Consider the following 20,216-nt stretch of genomic DNA (forward strand, 5'->3'; position numbering starts at 1 on the left):
GGTATCATTCTGGTAAATCTGCTCTGCACCCTAGTCCAGTAATAAAAATGCGGAGAAAGATCACAAAGTGTAAATCCTTGTCACAATGAAGCTTAAGCAATAATAATCCTGTAGGTTTGCTTTCAAATTGGCTGCCATATTTGCACATAACAGTGACTGCACTTCAAAAATAATCCAGTAGTTGTAAATTGCTTTGGGATGTATCGAGGTCATGGTACAGCATCGTAAAAATGCAAGTTCTTTATTATTTTTGAAATCATTTTTTTAAAACTAAATACCACACAGAGATTTGTCTGGGTTACCTATCTTTGTCAAAGAAGCTGCATCTTTAAATAAATGTCACACAAATTCCTCATTCTTCAAAAAAACACCCACATTTGCAATCCAGCATGAATTGAATGAAGAAAATCCGAAGCAAATTCAGCTTTCTTTTGAGAGAGGGGGGATGATGATGATGATGATGATGATGATAAATACTTACGGACACAAGGAATGAGCTCATTAAATCTTTCCTTTGGAAAGAGTGGGTTTTCCAGTCCTCTGAAGTAGAGCTTCAGAACTCCTGCAACTGAGTTAATGTCATGGTTGTCCTGATCATCTGCTAAAGGGTCTTCACCTATTTAAGAATAGATATAAAAATCAGGACCAACTGTACACAGTGCAGACATGAAAACTATGCACAGTACTTCGATATAATCAGAACTGAGGCACTTATTCAGGTGGGTGTTAAAGAACCCACTGCATTATTTGAAGATGAGTTCTCCCCGTGTCCTGGCCAACATTCATCCCTTAATCGTCAGTACATTAACTGGCCATTCATTTCACTAGCTGTTTGTGGGATCTTGCTGTGTGCAGATTGGCCGTCATGTTTGCCTACATAACAACAGTGCTTGCCACTTCAAAACTAAAAAAAAAAATCAATGGTGGTAAAATACCTTCGGATGTCCTGAGGACGCGAAAAGGCACTTTCTTAAATGCAAGCTTTTCCTTTATAACATTTTTAATGAAACTGTCAGTTTAAATGCCAAATGTCCTATCACATGAAGGAGGGATAAACTAGCCAAAATACCATAAGATACATTTGAGAGACTGGGCTAAATTCGACAATTACTCATTGCTGAAATATTGGAAGATAACACTGACTGCTAACATGCACTGTCTAAATACTTTGCAAGGAGCTTAATAAATGGGTTGATGAAATCAGAAATTCTTTCTAGTTGAACTACCCTACATTATATTTCAAAAACTTTACCCGTTTAGTGTAATATATGTTTTTAACTCAGTACCACTTTGAAGCTCTTCTACACATTCCATTTAAGCAACGTGCACTAAAATAAAAGGCAAGAATGATAGAAGACATTTTGCCCTTCCTCTCTGATGGCATTCTCTTCTTTAAATACTGAAGAAATCCCTTAATGATATATGGAAAAATAGATACACTAAAACACACTTTATAGGAGGCCATAAAAGGTGCAGGTTCTTTTTCAAATCTCATATAGTAACAGCCTGGGGTTAATTGTAACCCAACCTAAGCCGAAGTCAACGGAAAGTAAAATAGGACGAGGTATAAAACAGGTGGTCGATGCCATTCCATCAGGTGGGTTAGGTTAAAATGACCCCCCTCCCGATTAATAAACTGTACATGAATAGAGTATAGCCTGTAGTAAAAGTCGGATCTAGACCAAAGACTTAGCTACCCAACTGTAGAATGAACACTGGCCCAACTGACAACAACCAGCATTTCGCTCCATACATGACTGAAAATATACAGCACAGTGCTTCCCAATAGGATTTTTTTCCCGAGCTGTCAAAATGAGAAAGGAACCTCGAACATTCAAGTACAGACTTACAAGTCACATTAATCAAATCGGCACAATTCACAGACGCTAGAGTCATTACAAAAGCAATTATCTTTCTAAACATCATATGCAGGGTCATTTATTATCAGAAGGCATCACGTGCTACAGTGACACAAGGTCAGAATAAATGATCCCCCTGCTAAATAGGATATGGACATGTACCTGTTATTGCAGTGCCTTGCAGTGAATCAATTGCAATTACTCACCTCTCTCAAATGAATTTTTAATGTCGTTGACTTCAGCCTGTGATCCCGGAACTCGGAAGATCCCCTGATGCTGTAGGCCTGGGGAGGAAGTGCAGAGAGTGAAATGAAAATGTGCCCCATTTGTGGCTCACGCAGCAGGACAAGCGTCAACACGATGGCAAAAAATAATGGCAACTCTGTGAGTACGTTGTCCCATACCAAGCGACAACTTAACAGCAACATACCATACAGGTTGATAAATCGAACGCAACTTTCCACGATGAGAGGAATGGCTTGTCCAGAGTCCTGGGAAAGGAAATTTTACGGAGCATGTAACTTTCTGTAGAAATTAAGGTCTAAGCTGAACAAAATACAAAAAGTGTCTGCAGGCGTGCCCGATCACTTCCAACATTTCGTGAATATTAGGACAGATCATATTGATTTCTGGTTTCTCAGGCAGATCAAAGTCATTAGATGGGAAATATCCATGAACACTGCACCTGTATGCCACACAAAATATGTGGTTTCCATTCGATCTGGATATTGAGTGAGGTGCCTTAGCCTCAAAATTAAATTGGCAAGGAATTTGAAATACGGAAACAAATGCCACAAAACCCGCCTGAACAGCAGGCGCCCAGGGGCACAGCGCGTTGGCGCAACACTCTGCCCGCGATTGCCCATGCGGCAAACTCTTGACGACTTGGTCACCTGAGGAGGGCGGTGCGGAGCAGACATGAGGGGCTACATTAGTGAGTCACTAAAGTGGAGTAAGAACCATCCCGTGCATGATCGTCTGCACGCTTGGCATTGGGTTACAAAGCAAAAAGGAGGTCGACACAACTGCCCATTCTCGTGGTTGGAGAATTACGAGCGACACAGGCGGGATAGACAAAAAGAGACGGAAAACAACAACGAAGAAATGCCTTGTAGAAAGAAATATCTGAATGACAATTGTGGAAAAAAACCCAAAGCAAATCATACCCGATTGGTCAATGCGATGACATTAGCTTCTATGGACTTTGCATAGTAAAGCTTCTTAAAAGGCGCATTTAAAATAACTGTGGTCAGAAAAAGCATGAGACACCAGACATTAATTTTATCTGACTTTAAACCGTATATAAATTTGGTTAGAAGTCTGTTAATAAAATAAGCAATGCAAGTAGGAAAATTAATCTTTGTAAAAGTAGAATGTTTGCAAAGGCCCTGTGATTGGGACAATTTTCAATTACTTTCAGCTCCATTTGGTACTGAACAGTCTCTCTAACTTTTAAAATTTATCTGATGAAAGGTCATCCACCTGAAACGTTAACTCTGTTTCTCTCCCCACAGCTGCCGCCTGACCTGCTGAGTGTGCCCAGCATTTTCCCGTTTTTATTTCAGATTTCCAGCATCCAGCAGTATTTTGCTTTTGTTTAAAATGTAACTGTTGCGCAGAAATTTATTTCTCAAGTTTCTGAAACAAAATATTACAGCTGAATTAGAGAACTACAAAATGTCTTGTGTGTGTTTTTGAATTAAAGTGAAAAAATGTTTCATTTTTAATATTGTCTGTCTTTTCTCTTGTGGAATTGAAAAATGACATCGCTTGAGCCTATGTAACGTTTGAAGTATCAGTTTTATTCGGATAACCTTAACATAGATTCTCCCCCTCGCTCAGATCTTGGATCAAATATATCCACTTCGCGTTCATGGGGAGAATGACAGTGTCGTTACAATGAGCGGTGGAAGAACTGGTCACAATGTTAGACGTGCTTCAATCACAAGAGGCCCTTAACCTCCCCACAGTTCCCTTCCTAGCGCACTCTTCCACACGGAGGACTCCGTGATAGCGGAAGAAACCGCATTGCGCCTCGACAGGACAAGATGTCCGCTGTTACCGTGGGAAATCAACCAGATTGCCTGCAATTGCTGCACTAACCTGGGCCTCTTCTCTGCGCAGCTGATCCTGGTTCCCATTAGAGGGGATTCATAGAATCATACAGCACAGAGGGAGGCCATTCGTCCCATCATGCCTGGGCCGGCTCTTTGAAAGAACTATCCAAATCAGTCCTACTCCCCCTGCTCTTTCCCTATTGCCCTGCAAATTTCTCCTTTTCAAGTATTTATCCAATTCCCTTTTGAAAGTTACTATTGAATCTGCTTCCACCGCCCTTTCAGGCTGCACATTCCAGATTAATGTTTCATTTGAAACTGCACAAATCATACTCCAGAATAGATGACTTTCTTTCCAAACCAGACGTACTTATGATAGTGTATGCCACAGCATAGCTAACTCATTATGTACCCATCTACTTAAACAACCCTCCATCCAATATATCATTGTTGCCTCAACTCATCCCTTCTGGCAGATTGGGAGCACCTGCTTTCCTATGTTCACAACTCGTTTGATGAATGAGTGCCTCCTGCAGTAAAATATCAGTCTTCTGCAACCTGAAATGGATTTTGATGTAATAGTACGTAACTCAGAGGTTTGAAACAGAACATTTTAAAAAAAGTGACAAATTTTGATTTAATATAACACCAATCTCATCATTGAACTGATGCAAACATTCTTGCAGTTACAATTTACACATGGTGCATTCGCTGCATTTTAACCCAGGCAGATATGCAATAACCGTGTGAGGCAAAGCCCAGCTGCTTCACACTAGCACTATACCTGGTTCCTTGCGTGAGAATTCCTTCGTCCTCTGCTAGAAGCAATGTTAAGAGTGGAGGACGAAAAGAAAAGAGTGAGACAGATAGCAGCAAATAACAGTGAAGGTACAAGATACAAGCCAGGACCCCATGATAGGCTTGAATATAATGGAATTCCTTGAGCGACAATTTACTTCCACTCGTTTGAAGGTTCAAAGAAATAATCTCCCGCTGATCCACAGTTTGGAGGAGGAGACCATTATATTCGGATTAAGGAAGAGTAGGCAACTAGCAAACAAAACAGGTTTGAATATAAAGGGGTTCCTCAAGTTCAAGGATGCCAATGCTTATTGAACACGTGCATTTAAAAATGACTGAACTGACTGAAAGCTCACTGGAAACATCAAGACATTAAGGAAATAATGTCCAAATTCATCTAATTTTGAACACATTTACTTACAAAAGTGCAAAATGGACAGAAGTTATATATCCCCAACCCATGTTTAAGATTTCTCCAAATTCAAAAGCATGCAATTCTTGACTCGAGGAAGCACATTATATACGTAGACATAGGGCCCCAAGATAGAATTGAACATAATGGTGTACCTCAAGCTTTTGTACCTAAATAGACAACATTAAGTCCAAATGACAAGAGAAGCAAAACTAACACGTGCTCCCTTAGAAAGGTTTAACTTGAGGATCAGACCATTATGTTCAGACTGATGAGGAAAAAAAAAGACTCTCCACCACCAGGACGTTTTGTGCCAGTACCTTGACAAATGTTTCCAAATCCCCATTAAACAACTTAGCATTATATTCTGATCGGGGCCTGGATTTCCTGGCTTTCTGAGGTTTAGGGGGTACATTTGGAGGCCTAAGAGGATGGAACAAAATTTGAAAACAACTTAAAGTATCTGCAAATTAGGTGCGTCACAGGGAGCAACTAAACCATCAACATTGCGCGTCGCTAGAATGATCCGTGGAGTTCAAACGAGTCCGCAGCCACATAATGTACCACAAACGCACGAAGTTTCAATCCTTTGAAAAATGCAGCTGGAAATCAAAATACATTTCAACACCGAGACAATTCTATTGATAATTCCGTTTTGAAAGCACCATAGTTCAATTTGTAGAGATTGCCCCTTATAATCTACCAAGTAAAGGAAGTAGGAGAGAACATTGCAGAAGCCCTAACTATAATCTCCCAAAGTTCTCTCGATTCAGGAACTGTTCCTTTAGATTGGAAAATTGCACAAGTCACTCTGCTATTTAAGAAAGGTGAAAGGGAAACCAGGGAATTATAGACCAGTTAGCCAAACACCTGTTGTCAGGAAATTACTAGAGTCTATAATTAAGAATAGAGTGACTGAACACCTTGAAAATTTTCAGCTGACCAGAGAGAGCCAGCATGGATTTGTAAAGGGGTAGGTCATGCCTGACGAACCTGATTGCATTTTTTGAAGAGGTGACTAAAGTAGTGGACAGGGGAATGCCTATGGATGTTGTTTATATGGACTTCCAGAAGACATTCGATAAAGTCCCTCATAAGAGACTGTTAGCTAAAGTTGAAGCTCATGGAATTGGGGGCAAATTATTGACCTGGTTAGGAAATTGGCTGAGTGACAGAAGACAGCGGGTAGGGATAATGGGCAGATACTCAAATTGGCAGGATGTGACTAGTGGTGTCCCACAGGGATCTGTGTTGGGGCCTCAACTATTCACTGTATTTATTAACGACTTAGATGACGGGATAGAGAGCCACATATCCAAGTTTGCCGATGACACAAAGATAGGCAGCATTGTAAGCAGTGTAGATGGAAGCATAAAATTATAGAGCGATATTAATAGATTAAGTGAATGGGCAAAACTGTGGCAAATCGATTTCAATGTAGGCAAGTGTGAGGTCATCCACTTTGGACCTAAAAAAAAATAGATCAGAGTACTTTCTAAATGGTGAAAGGTTCGAAACAGTGGAGGTCCAAAGAGACTTAGGGGTCCATGTACAAAGATCATTAAAATGTCACAGAAAATAATCAAAAAGGCTAATGGAAAGCTGGTCTTTATATCTAGAGGACTAGAATACAAGGAGGTAGAAGTTATGCTGCAGCTGTACAAAGCCCTGGTTAGACCAGACCTGGAGTACTGTGTTCAGTTCTGGGCACCGCACCTTGGGAAGATATATTGGCTTTGGAGGGAGTGCAGCGAGAATGATACCTGGACTCCAAGGGTTAAATTCCGAGGACAGATTACACAAACTAGGGTTGTATTCCATGGAATTTAGAAGATTGTGGGGTGATTTGATTGAAGTTTTCAAGATATTAAGGGGAACTGATGGTGTAGATAGAGAGAAACTATTCCCGCTGGTTGGGGAATCGAGGGCTAGGGGACATAACCTAAAAATTAGAGCCAGGACTTTCAGGAGTGAAGTTGGGAAACACTTCTACACGCAGAGGGTGGTAGAAGTTTGGAACTCTCTTCCATAAACAGCAGTTAATGCTCGCTCAATTGCTAATTTTAAATTTGAGATTGATAGATTTTTGTTAATCACAGGTAGAGAGGATGTGGGGCTATGGCGGGTATATGGAGTTAGGTCACAGATAGGCCATGATCTCACTGAATGGCGGAACAGGCTCGAAGGGCTGATTGGCCTTCTCTTGTTCCTAAACGATCCATAAGATATTCAGTCCTGTCTAGTTCTGGTATTTAACTGCCCTCCGCCCCACAAAACAACGTGGCCATTGAACCAACAACTTTATGTTCATGATGTTGTCACCAGAGTTTTGTGCAGAAGCAAATCAATCTTTCGTGCTGGATCTCAATGATTAAAATCTAATGATTAAAATCTAACCGGAGAAATAGGATTTCAGAGCAGGGACGGGGGAGAACTATGCAGTGCTAAAATAATTAATAAGATCAGTGTCAGTGTCATCATTAGAATAACTGCAGGGTCATAGGTCATTGAACGTACAAACCATTTTAAATTACAATAGTTTATGGAAAGGAGCCTTTATAGTTGGCATCTGAAAATGATTCATTTTTTTTTAATAAACCAGTGAGGTCATTGAGAAACATTTTAAAACTACAGCAATGTTTGTTGGGTCATTGGTCAGCATGTAAGATACTGAGACACCTCAGGTGAAAGTTGTCTATTAGTCTATTGAGGAAGGGGTATCATTCACCCAATGCCAGAGGACATTGAGCCAACATCAGGAAAGCAAGGATAAGCTGCTTTCGTGTTGCACTCTATCCAGCCTAACAGGGTACAACCATAGATAATAGAACAAGGATAAATGCAGTACAAAGTCAACACTGAGAGCACATGAGGTCCAAATAATTAGTGCTGTGGTTCAAATGCACTAACCTCACCTTTCTTGTACATCAAATACATGCTCAGGCAACCCTGGTTCAGGTGATAGTTAACAGTGTGTTTGAACGCGAACATGAACACGCACTTTAACAAGCTGAAGCAGCGTCTTAAGAGTAAGTCACTGGAATTCTGCAGGGGAGATGTGAACTTGCTGGAGCTTACATCAGGAACACTGAAGTGAAACTGCAGCATCTCGTATTCCTCAGCAAGTTACGGTGTTTGTCCAGTCACAATTTGATAACGGAATGACAGCCCAATCTCATATCAACAATGATCCAAAGCAGCGGTGTCCAAACTACACTTCGATTGGTCACTATTAATAGCTTGAGTCATGTGCAAATGAATGGGAATATTGTTTTAAAATTTATATGTAGCCCCCAAGGCTTCATGGTGAACATTGAAGTGACTCCCTAATTCAGGAGTGTTCACCCTTTTTGTCTTCGAGGACAGAGGGGGCAATTTTGACTCTGAGCGATGGTGTAAAATAAGCAATATCAGATCAGCTGCACATTATACATCTCTCCCTGTTTTTATTTCTATTGACTTCAATGGAGATGAAAATCAAGACAGATATATAACGGGCGGTTCATCCGATATTGCCTGTTTTATACTGTCGCCCAACGTCAAAAGTACTCCCAGATTCGAGAACGTAGCAAGCCAACGCCACCCAATTCACTGATCTTACTGAACGATCCGATTCCAGGAGAAAGAGAGGGGTAATCTCTACAGTCAGCCTAGTAGGGCTTTTGAAGGAAACATTTAATTTTCTTGACAGTTGACTAGAGTTCATAATTGGTTGAAGCTTTTGCTACTGTATTTCAGCTGGCACGCGCAGAGATGGGACAAGGAACTCCATCCTCACAACACTGATTAGGTCCAATGTTGGATACAGAATTTTTCTAATCTTCCATCACTGCCTGAAAACTTGGAGCTGATCTCACACTTGTACCTTTGGCAAGCTGATTGCCAGATCTGTCTGTACTAGGACACAGCATGGAGCTGGACTTCCCTTTACTTATTTGTTGTCTATCTTACCAAATCACTCACTTAGTGGCCAATGTTTCAGCATTCACTAACTCAGGATTGGGAAACGATTCTGCTCAGGTCAGATGGGGCATTTTGCAGCATCGGCTATCATGTGCTTTGCCCTTATCCAGATGAGGCCTACTTTTTGGCTGGTAGGTGAGGTGCTATCAAAGATCCCAATTTTGTGCTTCAGACCAGAATTTGACACCTGGGAAATGATGTCAGAGGTATCAACACAGACATTGCTCCTCAGCTTTGCAAATATCCACCCTCAGAAGAGATTTCCACTTGGTGACCATCAGGCTGGTAGGCTAGACGTTGCCTGGTTCCACATTGTCTAGCAATGGAGTTGGTGTAGGTGGCCTGGGCTGTATTCCAACTCAAGTTCATTTAGGTTACATTTGATCCACTTACTGTAATACCTTGGTGTTAGTATCTATTTCTAATTCTCCAAGCGTTCCAGGTGACCACCTCTACATCTAGAAGGCCTCCCAGATGAAAGACACCTGCCTGCTTTACAGTGGAGTTTCTACCCATATTTTCATATCAACAACTTCTCCAATGGCCAGCTGAGTGGGACTGCCCTCGCCTGGTTCCACTCATGCCTATCCAGTCGTAGCCAGAGAATCTCCAGCGATGGCTTCTCTTCCCGCTCCATTACCTCTGGAGTCCCTCATGGATCTAACCTTGGCCCTCCCTCCTATTTCTCGTCGACATGCTGTCCCTCGGCGATATCATCCGAAAACGTGACGTCAGGTTCCACATGTGCGCTGGTGACACCCGGCTCTACCTAACCACCACCTCCCTCGACCCCTCCACTGCCTCTGTATCGCTCGACATCCAGTCCCGGATGAGCCACAATTTCCTCCAACTAAACATTGGGGTAGACCAAAGCCATTGTCTCTGGCCTGCGCCACAAAACTTTAAATGGCCTAAACTGTGGACTCACCAGCCAACGCACAATGCTGGTGTCATACGGCCATTTCAGGCTGTGCTGCTACCAGGGCCAACTTAACATTTCTGTAATTTCAGTAATGTTATACTATAAATTCAGCAGCACATGTATCAAATGTGAAGTATAACTCTGTATTCATTCCCAGTTTCAACAGAGCTTGAGGTAGCACACACATGCACGTACAAATACACCTTTAAATGTACCCAAAGAAACGACCATGAACTTTTCCCTACCTCGTGGTCATGAAGTCACTCTTCTGGCCTAAGGGAAAAAGGAAAACGAGTTTGATTGTGGAGTTTTGATGGGGGCACAGGAAACGGCAGGAAAAAAAAGAGGCCTACAGGGATAGACTGACTAGCTGTGGTCTTCCTTCCTGCCTTCAACATTAAAAAGCCAGGCTTTGAGATGTTGACTTAAATATAGTGCTGCGTAATTTAAAAGCTATTCAAGTTAAGAACAACAACTTTGAACAAGTTTTTTTTTTATTCGTTCATGGGATGTGGGCGTCGCTGGCAAGGCCAGCATTTATTGCCCATCCCTAATCGCCCTTGAGAAGGTGGTGGTGAGCCGCCTTCTTGAACCGCTGCAGTCCGTGTGGTGAAGGTTCTCCCACAGTGCTGTTAAGTAGGGAGTCCCAGGATTTTGACCCAGCGACAATGAAGGAACGACGATATATTTCCAAGTCGGGATGGTGCGTGACTTGGAGGGGAACGTACAGGTGGTGTTGTTCCCATGTGCCTGCTGCCCTTGTCCTTCTAGGTGGTAGAGGTCGCGGGTTTGGGAGGTGGTGTCGAAGAAGCCTTGGCGAGTTGCTGCAGTGCATCCTGTGGATGGTACATAGTGCAGCCACAGTGCGCCAGTGGTGAAGGGAGTGAATGTTTAGGGTGGTGGACGGGGTGCCAATCAAGCGGGCTGCTTTGTCCTGGATGGTGTCGAGCTTCTTGTTGGAGCTGCACTCATCCAGGCAAGTGGAGAGTATTCCATCACACTCCTGACTTGTGCCTTGTAGATGGTGGAAAGGCTTTGGGGAGTCAGGAGGTGAGTCACCCGTGACAGAATACCCAGCCTCTGACCTGCTCTTGTAGCCACTGTATTTATGTGGCTGGTCCAGTTAAGTTTCTGGTCAATGGTGACCCCCAGGATGTTGATGGTGGGCGATTTGACGATGGTAATGCCGTTGAATGTCAAGGGGAGGTGGTTAGACTCTCTCTTGTTGGAGATGGTCATTGCCTGGAGCGAATCATACCAAATGATACCAAAGCACAGAATTTATCAAAAGGTAACAGAGTCACTATGTTTTTTAACCAAGTCTATTGTGCAAAGTCCCATCTAAAAATGAACTAAACACTGTCATGTCATTATTAAATGTACAAGCAAGTCAATACACTTTATCTCACCCAAACAGCATTATTTCTCCCAGTGCTTCTAAATACCCATTTAAAATAATGTAGAAAACTATTGAGGTTTACCAGATTTTCTAAATTAAATGAAACACAAAAAATGCTATGCCAAGAAAATAGCACTTGGCAAATATCTTTTCAGCAGGCTGCTGTGTTTTATTAAGATGAAGCAGCATAATGTAACTTCAGTCCACTGGGTAAAAGCATTTTCTAAACCTGCTGCCATAAAAGCTGTGTGTTGCAACAAGAGTAAGTGGATGGTTTAAAAAGGAAAGCTGCTTTTAAATTAGGTTTGGAGGCACATTAGTGCTGCTGTCCCCTAATGTGCAGCTTGAATATCAAAGGTTATGGGGTGATCTAATTGAGGTGTTTATGATGATTAGAGGATTCGATAGGGGTAGATAGACTGAGAGAAACTATTTCCTCTGGTGAGAGAGTCCAGAACAAGGAAGTGTAACCTTAAAATTAGAGCCAGGCCATTCAGGGGTGACGTCAGGAAGCATTTCCTCACACAAGGGGTAGTGGAAATCTGGAACTCACTCCCCCAAAAAGCTGTTGAGGCTGTGTGGGGGGGGTCAATTGAAATTTCAAAATGGAGATGGATAGAATTTTGTTAGGCAAGGGTATTAAGGGTTACGGAATCAAGACGGATAGATGGAATTACGATACAGATCCGACGTAATCTAATTGAATGGTAGAACAGGCTCGAGAGGCTGAATGGCCTACTCCTGTTCCTACGTTCCACTTACAGATGCAACTTCAGAGCAAACTTGCTGGAACTGCTAAGACTGACTACAGAGAAGACTCATTTCTTTTTAAAAAAACAGGTCTTGCCGATTCTGGCAGGCTGACCTTGAGGTTGCTGGTGGCCACATGAGACCCAAACGCTGGGATCTGGTGGCACTGGCACAGCACTAAACCAACATAAAAGGTGCTTAAGAAAGCGCAAGGTCTGTACGCTTACTCAAAAGTATCCGGTGATTTACCTTCTCCAAGAGTCCGGTGTAACAAGTCGTGCTTTGCTTGTAGCTTCATGATGAGATTGCTTCCTTCGAGGTATTCTTTAAATTTCTGTTGAGAATGAAGTCAATGAATTTTACTTTAGCCAATACGAGAAGCCTACGTATTACTTCATACGGATGAATTGGCAGAATACACACCATGAAATAGAACTGTTCGGTCTCTTGCTGATTAGCTCTTCTCTTGGCGATGCTCGGTTTGCTCAAGTAGGTTTCCGAGACCGTGGATTTGACCGACTCCGTTGACCGGCTGTGCTGGAAACATTCAGAGACGTCATAATCCTCGATGGTTACCATATCTTGTATTGTCTGAAGAGTGGCTTCCATTGTCTTTTTAACCTAAACGATAAAGAAAGATGAAAGAACTTTTACTTGCATTGCACCTTTCACAATCACAAGGCCTCCCAGAGTGCTTGACGGCCAATGAATTACTTTTGAAGTGCGGTCACTATTATATAAGCAATTTGTTTATGCACAGCAGGATCCCACAAACAAGAAATGAGATAAATAACCAGTTAATCTGATTTGGTGGTGTTGGTTGATGCTGGGAGGACTTCTCTGCTTTTCTTCAAACAGTGCCCTGGGAGCTTTTATGTAAGGAATCTTACAACACCAGGTTATAGTCCAACAGTTTTATTTGAAAATCGCAAGCTTTTGGAGATTATCTCCTTCGTCAGGTGAGTGAGTGAGTGAAAGGTTCTCAAATTGCATATCTTATATTAGGCTGGGACACCATCACACCAATCAAAGGTGTCGTTGGTGTTCAGACAGGTTCGCCACGGAAAACAGTAGGTCCCAGTATACTGAATACACAATGGGTCAAATTACACAGACAAAGAGAGAAAGAGACCCGAAAGACATAGAGAGAGAGAGAGAGAGAGAGAGAGAGAGAGAGAGAGAGAATGTCCAGTTGTATTAAAAAGATGACTTTTTTTTCCTATACAGCACCTTTAATTCAGAAAAACGTCCTAAGGTAGGAAAATGGATGCTGAGGGGGACAGTGCCCGAGGAGAGGGAACCATTTTTATGCTCAAGTTTTCACCACTTGGACTTGAGGGAGCGAAGATGTACGAGGGGGAACGACCGGGATGGGAAGAAGGTTTTGATGGGGACGAGAGTGTCAACAGGTGCAGGGGAGGGAGTGGTTGAGCAAAATCAACAGTTCGAGGTTTCATGGTGAATGGAGGGCCGATAGCTGGGCAGTATGGAGCTTGAGACTGCAGTTGTGCGCGATTTGGGAGGGTTTCTTTTCCAGAGCACAGATGCAAAAGGAAATGGGGTTGAAAGACAGTATGGACTATGGGTGGAATTCCTCCTTCTCACTAGTCCAATGCTCGGGAACCGAGGGACTAGTGAGAAGGAGGAATTAAAGGAAATTAGTATTAGTAAAACAATAGTGCTGGAGAAATTAATGGGACTGAAAGCAGATAAATCCCCAGGGCCTGATAATCTGCATCCCAGAGTACTAAAAGAGGTAGCCATGGAAATCGTGGATGCATTAGTTGTCATCTTCCAAAATTCTACAGATTATGGAACAGTTCCTGCAGATTGGAGGGTGGCAAATGTAACCCCACTATTTAAAAAAGGAGGGAGAGAGAAAACAGGGAACTACAGACCGGTTAGCCTAACATCAGTAGAAGGGAAAATGCTAGAGTCTATTATAAAGGATGTGATAACAGGACACTTAGAAAATATCAATGGGATTAGACAAAGTCAACATGGATTTGTGAAAGGGAAATCATGTTTGACAAACCTACTGGAGTTTTTTGAGGATGTAACTGGTAGAATAGATAAGGGAGAACCAGTGGATGCGGTTTATTTGGATTTTCAGAAGGCCTTTGATAAGGTCCCACATAAGAGGTTAGTGTGCAAAATTAAAGCACATGGGATTGGGGGTAATATACTGGCATGGATTGAAAATTGGTTAACAGACAGAAAACAGAGTGTAGGAATAAATGGGTCTTTTTCGGGGTGGCAAGCAGTGACTAGTGGGGTACCGCAGGGATCAGTGCTTGGGCCCAGCTATTCACAATATATATCGATGATTTGGATGAGGGAACCAAATGTAATATTTCCATGTTTGCTGATGACACAAAACTAGGTGGGATCGTGAGATGTGAGGAGGATGCAAAGAGGCTTCAAGGCGATTTAGACAAGTTGAGTGAGTGGACAAATACATGGCAGATGCAGTATAATGTGGATAAATGTGAAGTTATCCACTTCGGAAGGAAAAACAGAAAGGCAGTGTATTATTTAAATGGTGATAGATTGGGGAATGTTGATGTACAAAGGGACCTGGGTGTCCTTGTACACCAGTCACTGAAAGCAAATATGCAGGTGCAGCAAGCAGTTAGGAAGGCAAATGGTATGTTGGTCTTCATTGCAAGAGGATTTGAGTACAGGAGCAAGGATGTCTTACTGCAGTTATACAGGGCCTTGGTGAGACCACACCTGGAGTATTGTGTGTAGTTTTGGTCTCCTTACCTAAGAAAGAATATACTTGCCATCGAGGGAGTGCAGCGAAGGTTCACCAAACTGATCCCTGGGATGGCAGGACTGTCGTATGAGGAGAGATTGGGTTGACTTGGCCTGTATTCACTCGAGTTTAGAAGAATGAGAGGGGATCTCATTGAAACATATAAAATTCTGACAGGGCTAGACAGACTGGATACAGGGAGAATGTTTCCCCTGGCTGGGGGGGGGGGGGGGGGGTCTAGAAAGAGGGGTCACAGTCTTAGGATACGGGGTAGGACATTTAGGACTGAGATGAGGAGAAATTTCTTCACTCAGAGGGTGGTAAACCTGTGGAATTCTCTACCACAGAAGGCTGTGGAGGCCAAGTCACTGAATATATTTAAGAAGGAGATAGATAGATTTCTAGACACAAAAGGCATCGAGGGGTATGGGGAGAGAGCGAGAAATGGTATGGAGATAGAGGATCAGCCATGATCATATTGAACGGCGGAACATGCTTGAAGGGCCAAATGGCCTACTCCTGCTCCTATTTTCTATGTTTCTAGGCCTTGGGTTAATGTCTCATATGAAAGATGGCGCTTTATAGTGTCAGCCTGGATTATGTGTTCAAGTCCCTGGAGTGGGGTTTGAACCCACAACCTATGACTCGGAGGTGAGAATGCTACCAATTGAGCTGAGCTGCCACCTGACTGTTCACAATACAGTGCGTACCTTAAAAGATAAAGCGCAAAAAGCCTAAATGAACGCTTGCAGCCAGCCACCTGTTTTGGATCTTTCCAAATGGGAAAAATTTGAGACAAGATCAGGATAACCTAAATTTACTTTAGTTCATGGAATATTAAATTGGATCAGACTTGTAATAATTATATAGATTGGCAAACTTTATGAATTTTCATACCCCTTATATATGCAGATATTTTTTCTGCCCGGTTTAATATGAGTGGCTAATTCAGACTGATGGACAATTCAGTCAAAACCCAGACTATTGCCCAATTCTCACTTTTCTGACTGGCAGATTTCTGACATGGAGATTTCATGGACAGTTGGAAGGTTCCCCACCCACATATCTACTTTAGTTCACATACCGAAGCAGGTTTTAAATCCAGTTCTTTAAATCATTAAAAACACAGACATACACAGATGGGAAGACAGCTGAATGACAAGTCCTTGCAAGTCACACTTATAAAGCAGCCAGCAACCTTAAACTACCTAGAAGATAGACAGGCGAGCTCGTATACCAACAATAAGACATGTGTGAAAGTCTACTGAATATAAAATTGCCAGCACTCATAGGTCACCCACACACCGAGCTGGGACACAGATACATTGTGGATAAGTACTTGAAAGGAAAAAATTTGCAGAGCTACGGGGAAAGGGCGGGGGAGTGGGACTAGCTGGATTGTTCTTGCAGAGTGCCGGTGCGGACTCGATGGGCCGAATCCTCCTTCCGTGCTGAAACTTTTCTATGATTCTAAATCATCTATTCTCTAAGGCAGAAAGAACTTGCATTTATACAGCACCTTAGCACATCTCTTGAAATCACCACTTTAAAATGCAGTCACTGTTACGTAGGCAAACACAGCACGCCATTTTGTGCACAACAAGGTCCCAACAACAATGAGATAAATGATCGGTCAATCTATTTAGTGGTAAGAAATAGGAGCAGGAGCAGGAGCAGGCCATTCGGCCCCTCGAGTCTGCTCTGCCATTCAATAAGATCATGGCTGATCCTCGACCTCAACTACACTTTCCTGTCCGATCCCCATATCCCTTGATTCCCTTAAGAGTCCAAAAATCTATCAATTTCATTCTTGAATATACTCAACGACTGAGCATCCACAGCCCTTTGGGGTAGAGAATTCCAAAGATTCACAACCCCCAGTGAAGAAATTCCTCCTCATCTCAGTCTTAAATGTCCGACCCCTTATCCTAAGGCTGGCGCCCCCTAGTTCTAGACTCTCCAGCCAAGGGAAACAGCCTCTCAGCATCCAGCCTGTCAAGCCCCCTCAGAATCATATATGTTTCAATGAGATCACTTCACATTCTTCTAAACTCCAGAGTATAGGCCCATTCTACTCAATCTCTCTTCATAGGACAACTCTCTCATCCCAGGAATCAATCTAGGGAACCTTTGTTGCACCACCTCTAAGGCCAGTATATCTTTCCTTAGGTAAGGAGACCAAAACTGTACACAGTCCTCCAGGTGTCGTCTCACCAAAGCCCTTACAATTGCAGCAAAACTTCCTTACTCTTGTACTCCAACCTCCTTGTAATAAAGGCAAACATACCATTTGCCTTCCTAATTGCCTGCTGTACCTGCATGTTAACTTTCTGTGTTTCATGTACAAGAACACCCAAATCCCTCTGAACACCAACATTTAATAGTTTTTCACCATTTAAAAAATATTGTGTTTCTATTCTTCCTACCAAAGTGAATAACCTCACATTTCCCCACATTATACTCCATCCGCTACTTTCTTGCCCACTCACTTAACCCATTGATATCCCATTGCAGACACTTTGTATCCTCCTCACAGCTTACTTTCCCACCTAGCTCTGTATCGTCAGCAAACTTGGATACATTACACTCGGTCCCTTCATCCAAGTCATTAATACAGATTGTAAATAGCTGAGGCCCAAGCACTGATCCTTGCGGCACTCCACTAGTTACAACCTGCCAACCTGAGAATGACCCGGGAAAGTAAGCTGTGAGGAGGATACAAAGTGTCTGCAAAGGGATATCAATGGGTTAAGTGAGTGGGCAAGAAAGTAGCAGATGGAGTATAATGTGGGGAAATGTGAGGTTATTCACTTTGGTAGGAAGAATAGAAACACAATATTTTTTAAATGGTGAAAAACTATTAAATGTTGGTGTTCAGAGGGGTTTGGGTGTTCTTGTACATGAAACACAGAAAGTTAACATGCAGGTACAGCAGGCAATTAGGAAGGCAAATGGTATGTTTGCCTTTATTACAAGGAGGTTGGAGTACAAGAGTAAGGAAGTTTTGCTGCAATTGTAAGGGCTTTGGTGAGACGACACCTGGAGGACTGTGTACAGTTTTGGTCTCCTTACCGAAGGAAAGATATACTGGCCTTAGAGGCAGTGCAACAAAGGTTCCCTAGATTGATTCCTGGGATGAGAGAGTTGTCCTATGAAGAGAGATTGAGTAGAATGGGCCTATACTCTCTGTTTTCTGTCTGTTAACCAATCCTCCATCCATGCTAATTTATTACCCCCAATCCCATGAGTCCTTATGTTGCATAACAACCTTTTGAGTAGCACCTTATCGAATGCCTTTCAAAATCCAAATATACGACAGCCACTGGATCCTCTTTATCTACCCTGCTAGTTACATCCTCAAAAAAACTCCAGTAGATTTGTCAAACATGATTTCTCTTTCATAAAACCATATTGACTCTGCCTAATCATATTATGATTTCCCAAGTGCCTTGTTATCATGTCCTTAATAACAGATTCCAACATTTTGCTGACTACTGGTGTCAGGCTAACTGGCCTATAGTTCCCTGTTTTCTCTCTCCCTCCTTTCTTGAATAGCGAGGTTACATTTGTTACCTTCCAGTCCACTGGGACCGTTCTAGAATTTAGGTAATTCCGGAAAATCATGACCAATGCATCCACTATCTCTGCAGCCACCTCTTTTAGAACCCTAGGATGTAGGCCATCAGGTCCAGGGGATTTGTCGGCTTTTAGTCCCATTAATTTCTCCAGCACTTTTTCTTTACTAATATTAACTACTTTAAGTTCCTCACTCATTAGACCCTTGGTTCCCCACTATTTCTGGTATATTTTTTGTGTCTTCTACTGTGAAGACAGATATAAAATATTTGTTTAACGTCTCTGCCATTTCCTTATTCCCCATTATAATTTCTCCTGACTCGGCCTCTAAGGGACCCACGATTGCTTTCACTGCTCTCTTTCTTTTTACATACTTGAAGCTCTTACAATCTGTTTTTATATTTCTTGCCAGTTTACTCTCATATTCTATTTTCTCCCTCCTTATCAATTTTCTTTTGGTCATCCTCTGCTGGTTTCTAAAACTGCTGGTTGACTCGTCCCTCTTCTTCTCTGAGTAGTACCATGGGATCATTAACATTCACTGGAACAGGCAGCTAGGTCCTTGGTGTAATGTCTCAACCGAAGGGCGGGAGCTTTGACAATGCAGCACTCCCTCAGCACAGCACTGAGGTGTTCACTTAGATCATGCGCTCAAGCCCTGTTGTGGTACTTGAAGCAACAACCTTGACTCAGAGGCAAGAGTGCTACCAACTGACACTTGGCTTCACATCATTTCTGCATCCTTGGTTACCTGGGAGACTGGGAAGGAAATGGAATCTTCTGAAATGTTTGGTAGATGCCCCAATAGAACCAGGGCATTTCATACAAAATGATCCGATTTATATTTGAGTCTTAAGGGGACCATTCAATTCGGGGAAGGGGATGTGTGTCCTAGTCTTTGCGATTTCCGTATGGTCTTTTTTTTTTGTTGTCCACCAGCAGGGCTGAGCATCTGTTTATCAACCAAATGATATTCCTCCAACAGCAGAGAAAACTATTAACGCAGGGCGTGTCGCTAATAAGAGTTGAATTCCCTGGAGCTGAGCTTGGATCTGTAACCTTCTAGTCCAAAGGCGAGGCACTGGAAACTGAGCCAAACCACAGCACTAAGCAGATTCTGAGCAACACCACAGGCTTGTGTCATAATCTTTCTCAATGCTGAAAATGTTCCGTGGCATTTATTTTTACGACAGGAATGGGGTGGTGATTGGACTGTGGTAGGGAGAGAGAGAGAGAAAGAGAGAGAGAGAGAAAAAAAGAAAGAGAAAAGCCTTTTCATAAAACTGCGAAATAAAACAGAGCAGGAAAAAACAAAGCCCAAATACCATCGGGATAACGAAGGTTATGGGAGGTCAAATAGCTTGAACGCAGACTTTTCCTACAATTTGGATCAGCAATCTCCCAGTCCCGTGTGTGCATTTGCAAATCGCAACTTTAACAGAAGACATCTGTAAAATTATGGTGCCAGTGATAATTTAATGGAATTTCACCCAGATCCAACCCACTCAGAGACCGTGCAATCAACACTATTGGATATATTCTGCGTTGCTTGCTCATTTTTGGGAAGAAGTTACATACTCAAGTCCACTTCCTTTGCTAAAATTGGCAACCAGCAGAGAAAAACATAGCCCTATTCACAATAAATCTCTGGCCATCTCTCCAGATGTCTATAATTAAGGCGAGATTGCAAAACATGCCGGGAGAGTACTGAATATTCTC

The 20,216-nt window shown here is 42.4% G+C and overlaps 1 protein-coding gene across 4 annotated transcripts in view; it reads right to left on the bottom strand.

Annotated features, from left to right (window-relative positions):
* LOC137334583 (SLIT-ROBO Rho GTPase-activating protein 1) overlaps positions 1 to 20,216 on the bottom strand; it is a 200,841-nt gene that overhangs the window by 36,006 nt on the left and 144,619 nt on the right. Inside the window, exons 9-15 of one of the 4 annotated variants that reach the window (XM_067999367.1) lie at positions 12,587 to 12,784; positions 12,413 to 12,497; positions 10,260 to 10,287; positions 4,701 to 4,731; positions 2,290 to 2,350; positions 2,066 to 2,143; positions 482 to 616 (exon numbers count right to left, since the gene is read on the bottom strand). In XM_067999367.1, coding sequence (XP_067855468.1) covers positions 482 to 616; positions 2,066 to 2,143; positions 2,290 to 2,350; positions 4,701 to 4,731; positions 10,260 to 10,287; positions 12,413 to 12,497; positions 12,587 to 12,784 — 616 coding nt within the window. Of the gene's footprint in view, positions 1 to 481; positions 617 to 2,065; positions 2,144 to 2,289; positions 2,351 to 4,700; positions 4,735 to 5,449; positions 5,553 to 10,259; positions 10,288 to 12,412; positions 12,498 to 12,586; positions 12,785 to 20,216 lie in introns of those variants that run through there. The other 3 variants (XM_067999366.1, XM_067999365.1, XM_067999368.1) reach the window with 3 other exon arrangements.

The sequence above is a fragment of the Heptranchias perlo genome, chromosome 18 (genome assembly GCF_035084215.1).
Source record: "Heptranchias perlo isolate sHepPer1 chromosome 18, sHepPer1.hap1, whole genome shotgun sequence".
In the NCBI taxonomy this organism is placed as follows: domain Eukaryota; kingdom Metazoa; phylum Chordata; class Chondrichthyes; order Hexanchiformes; family Hexanchidae; genus Heptranchias; species Heptranchias perlo.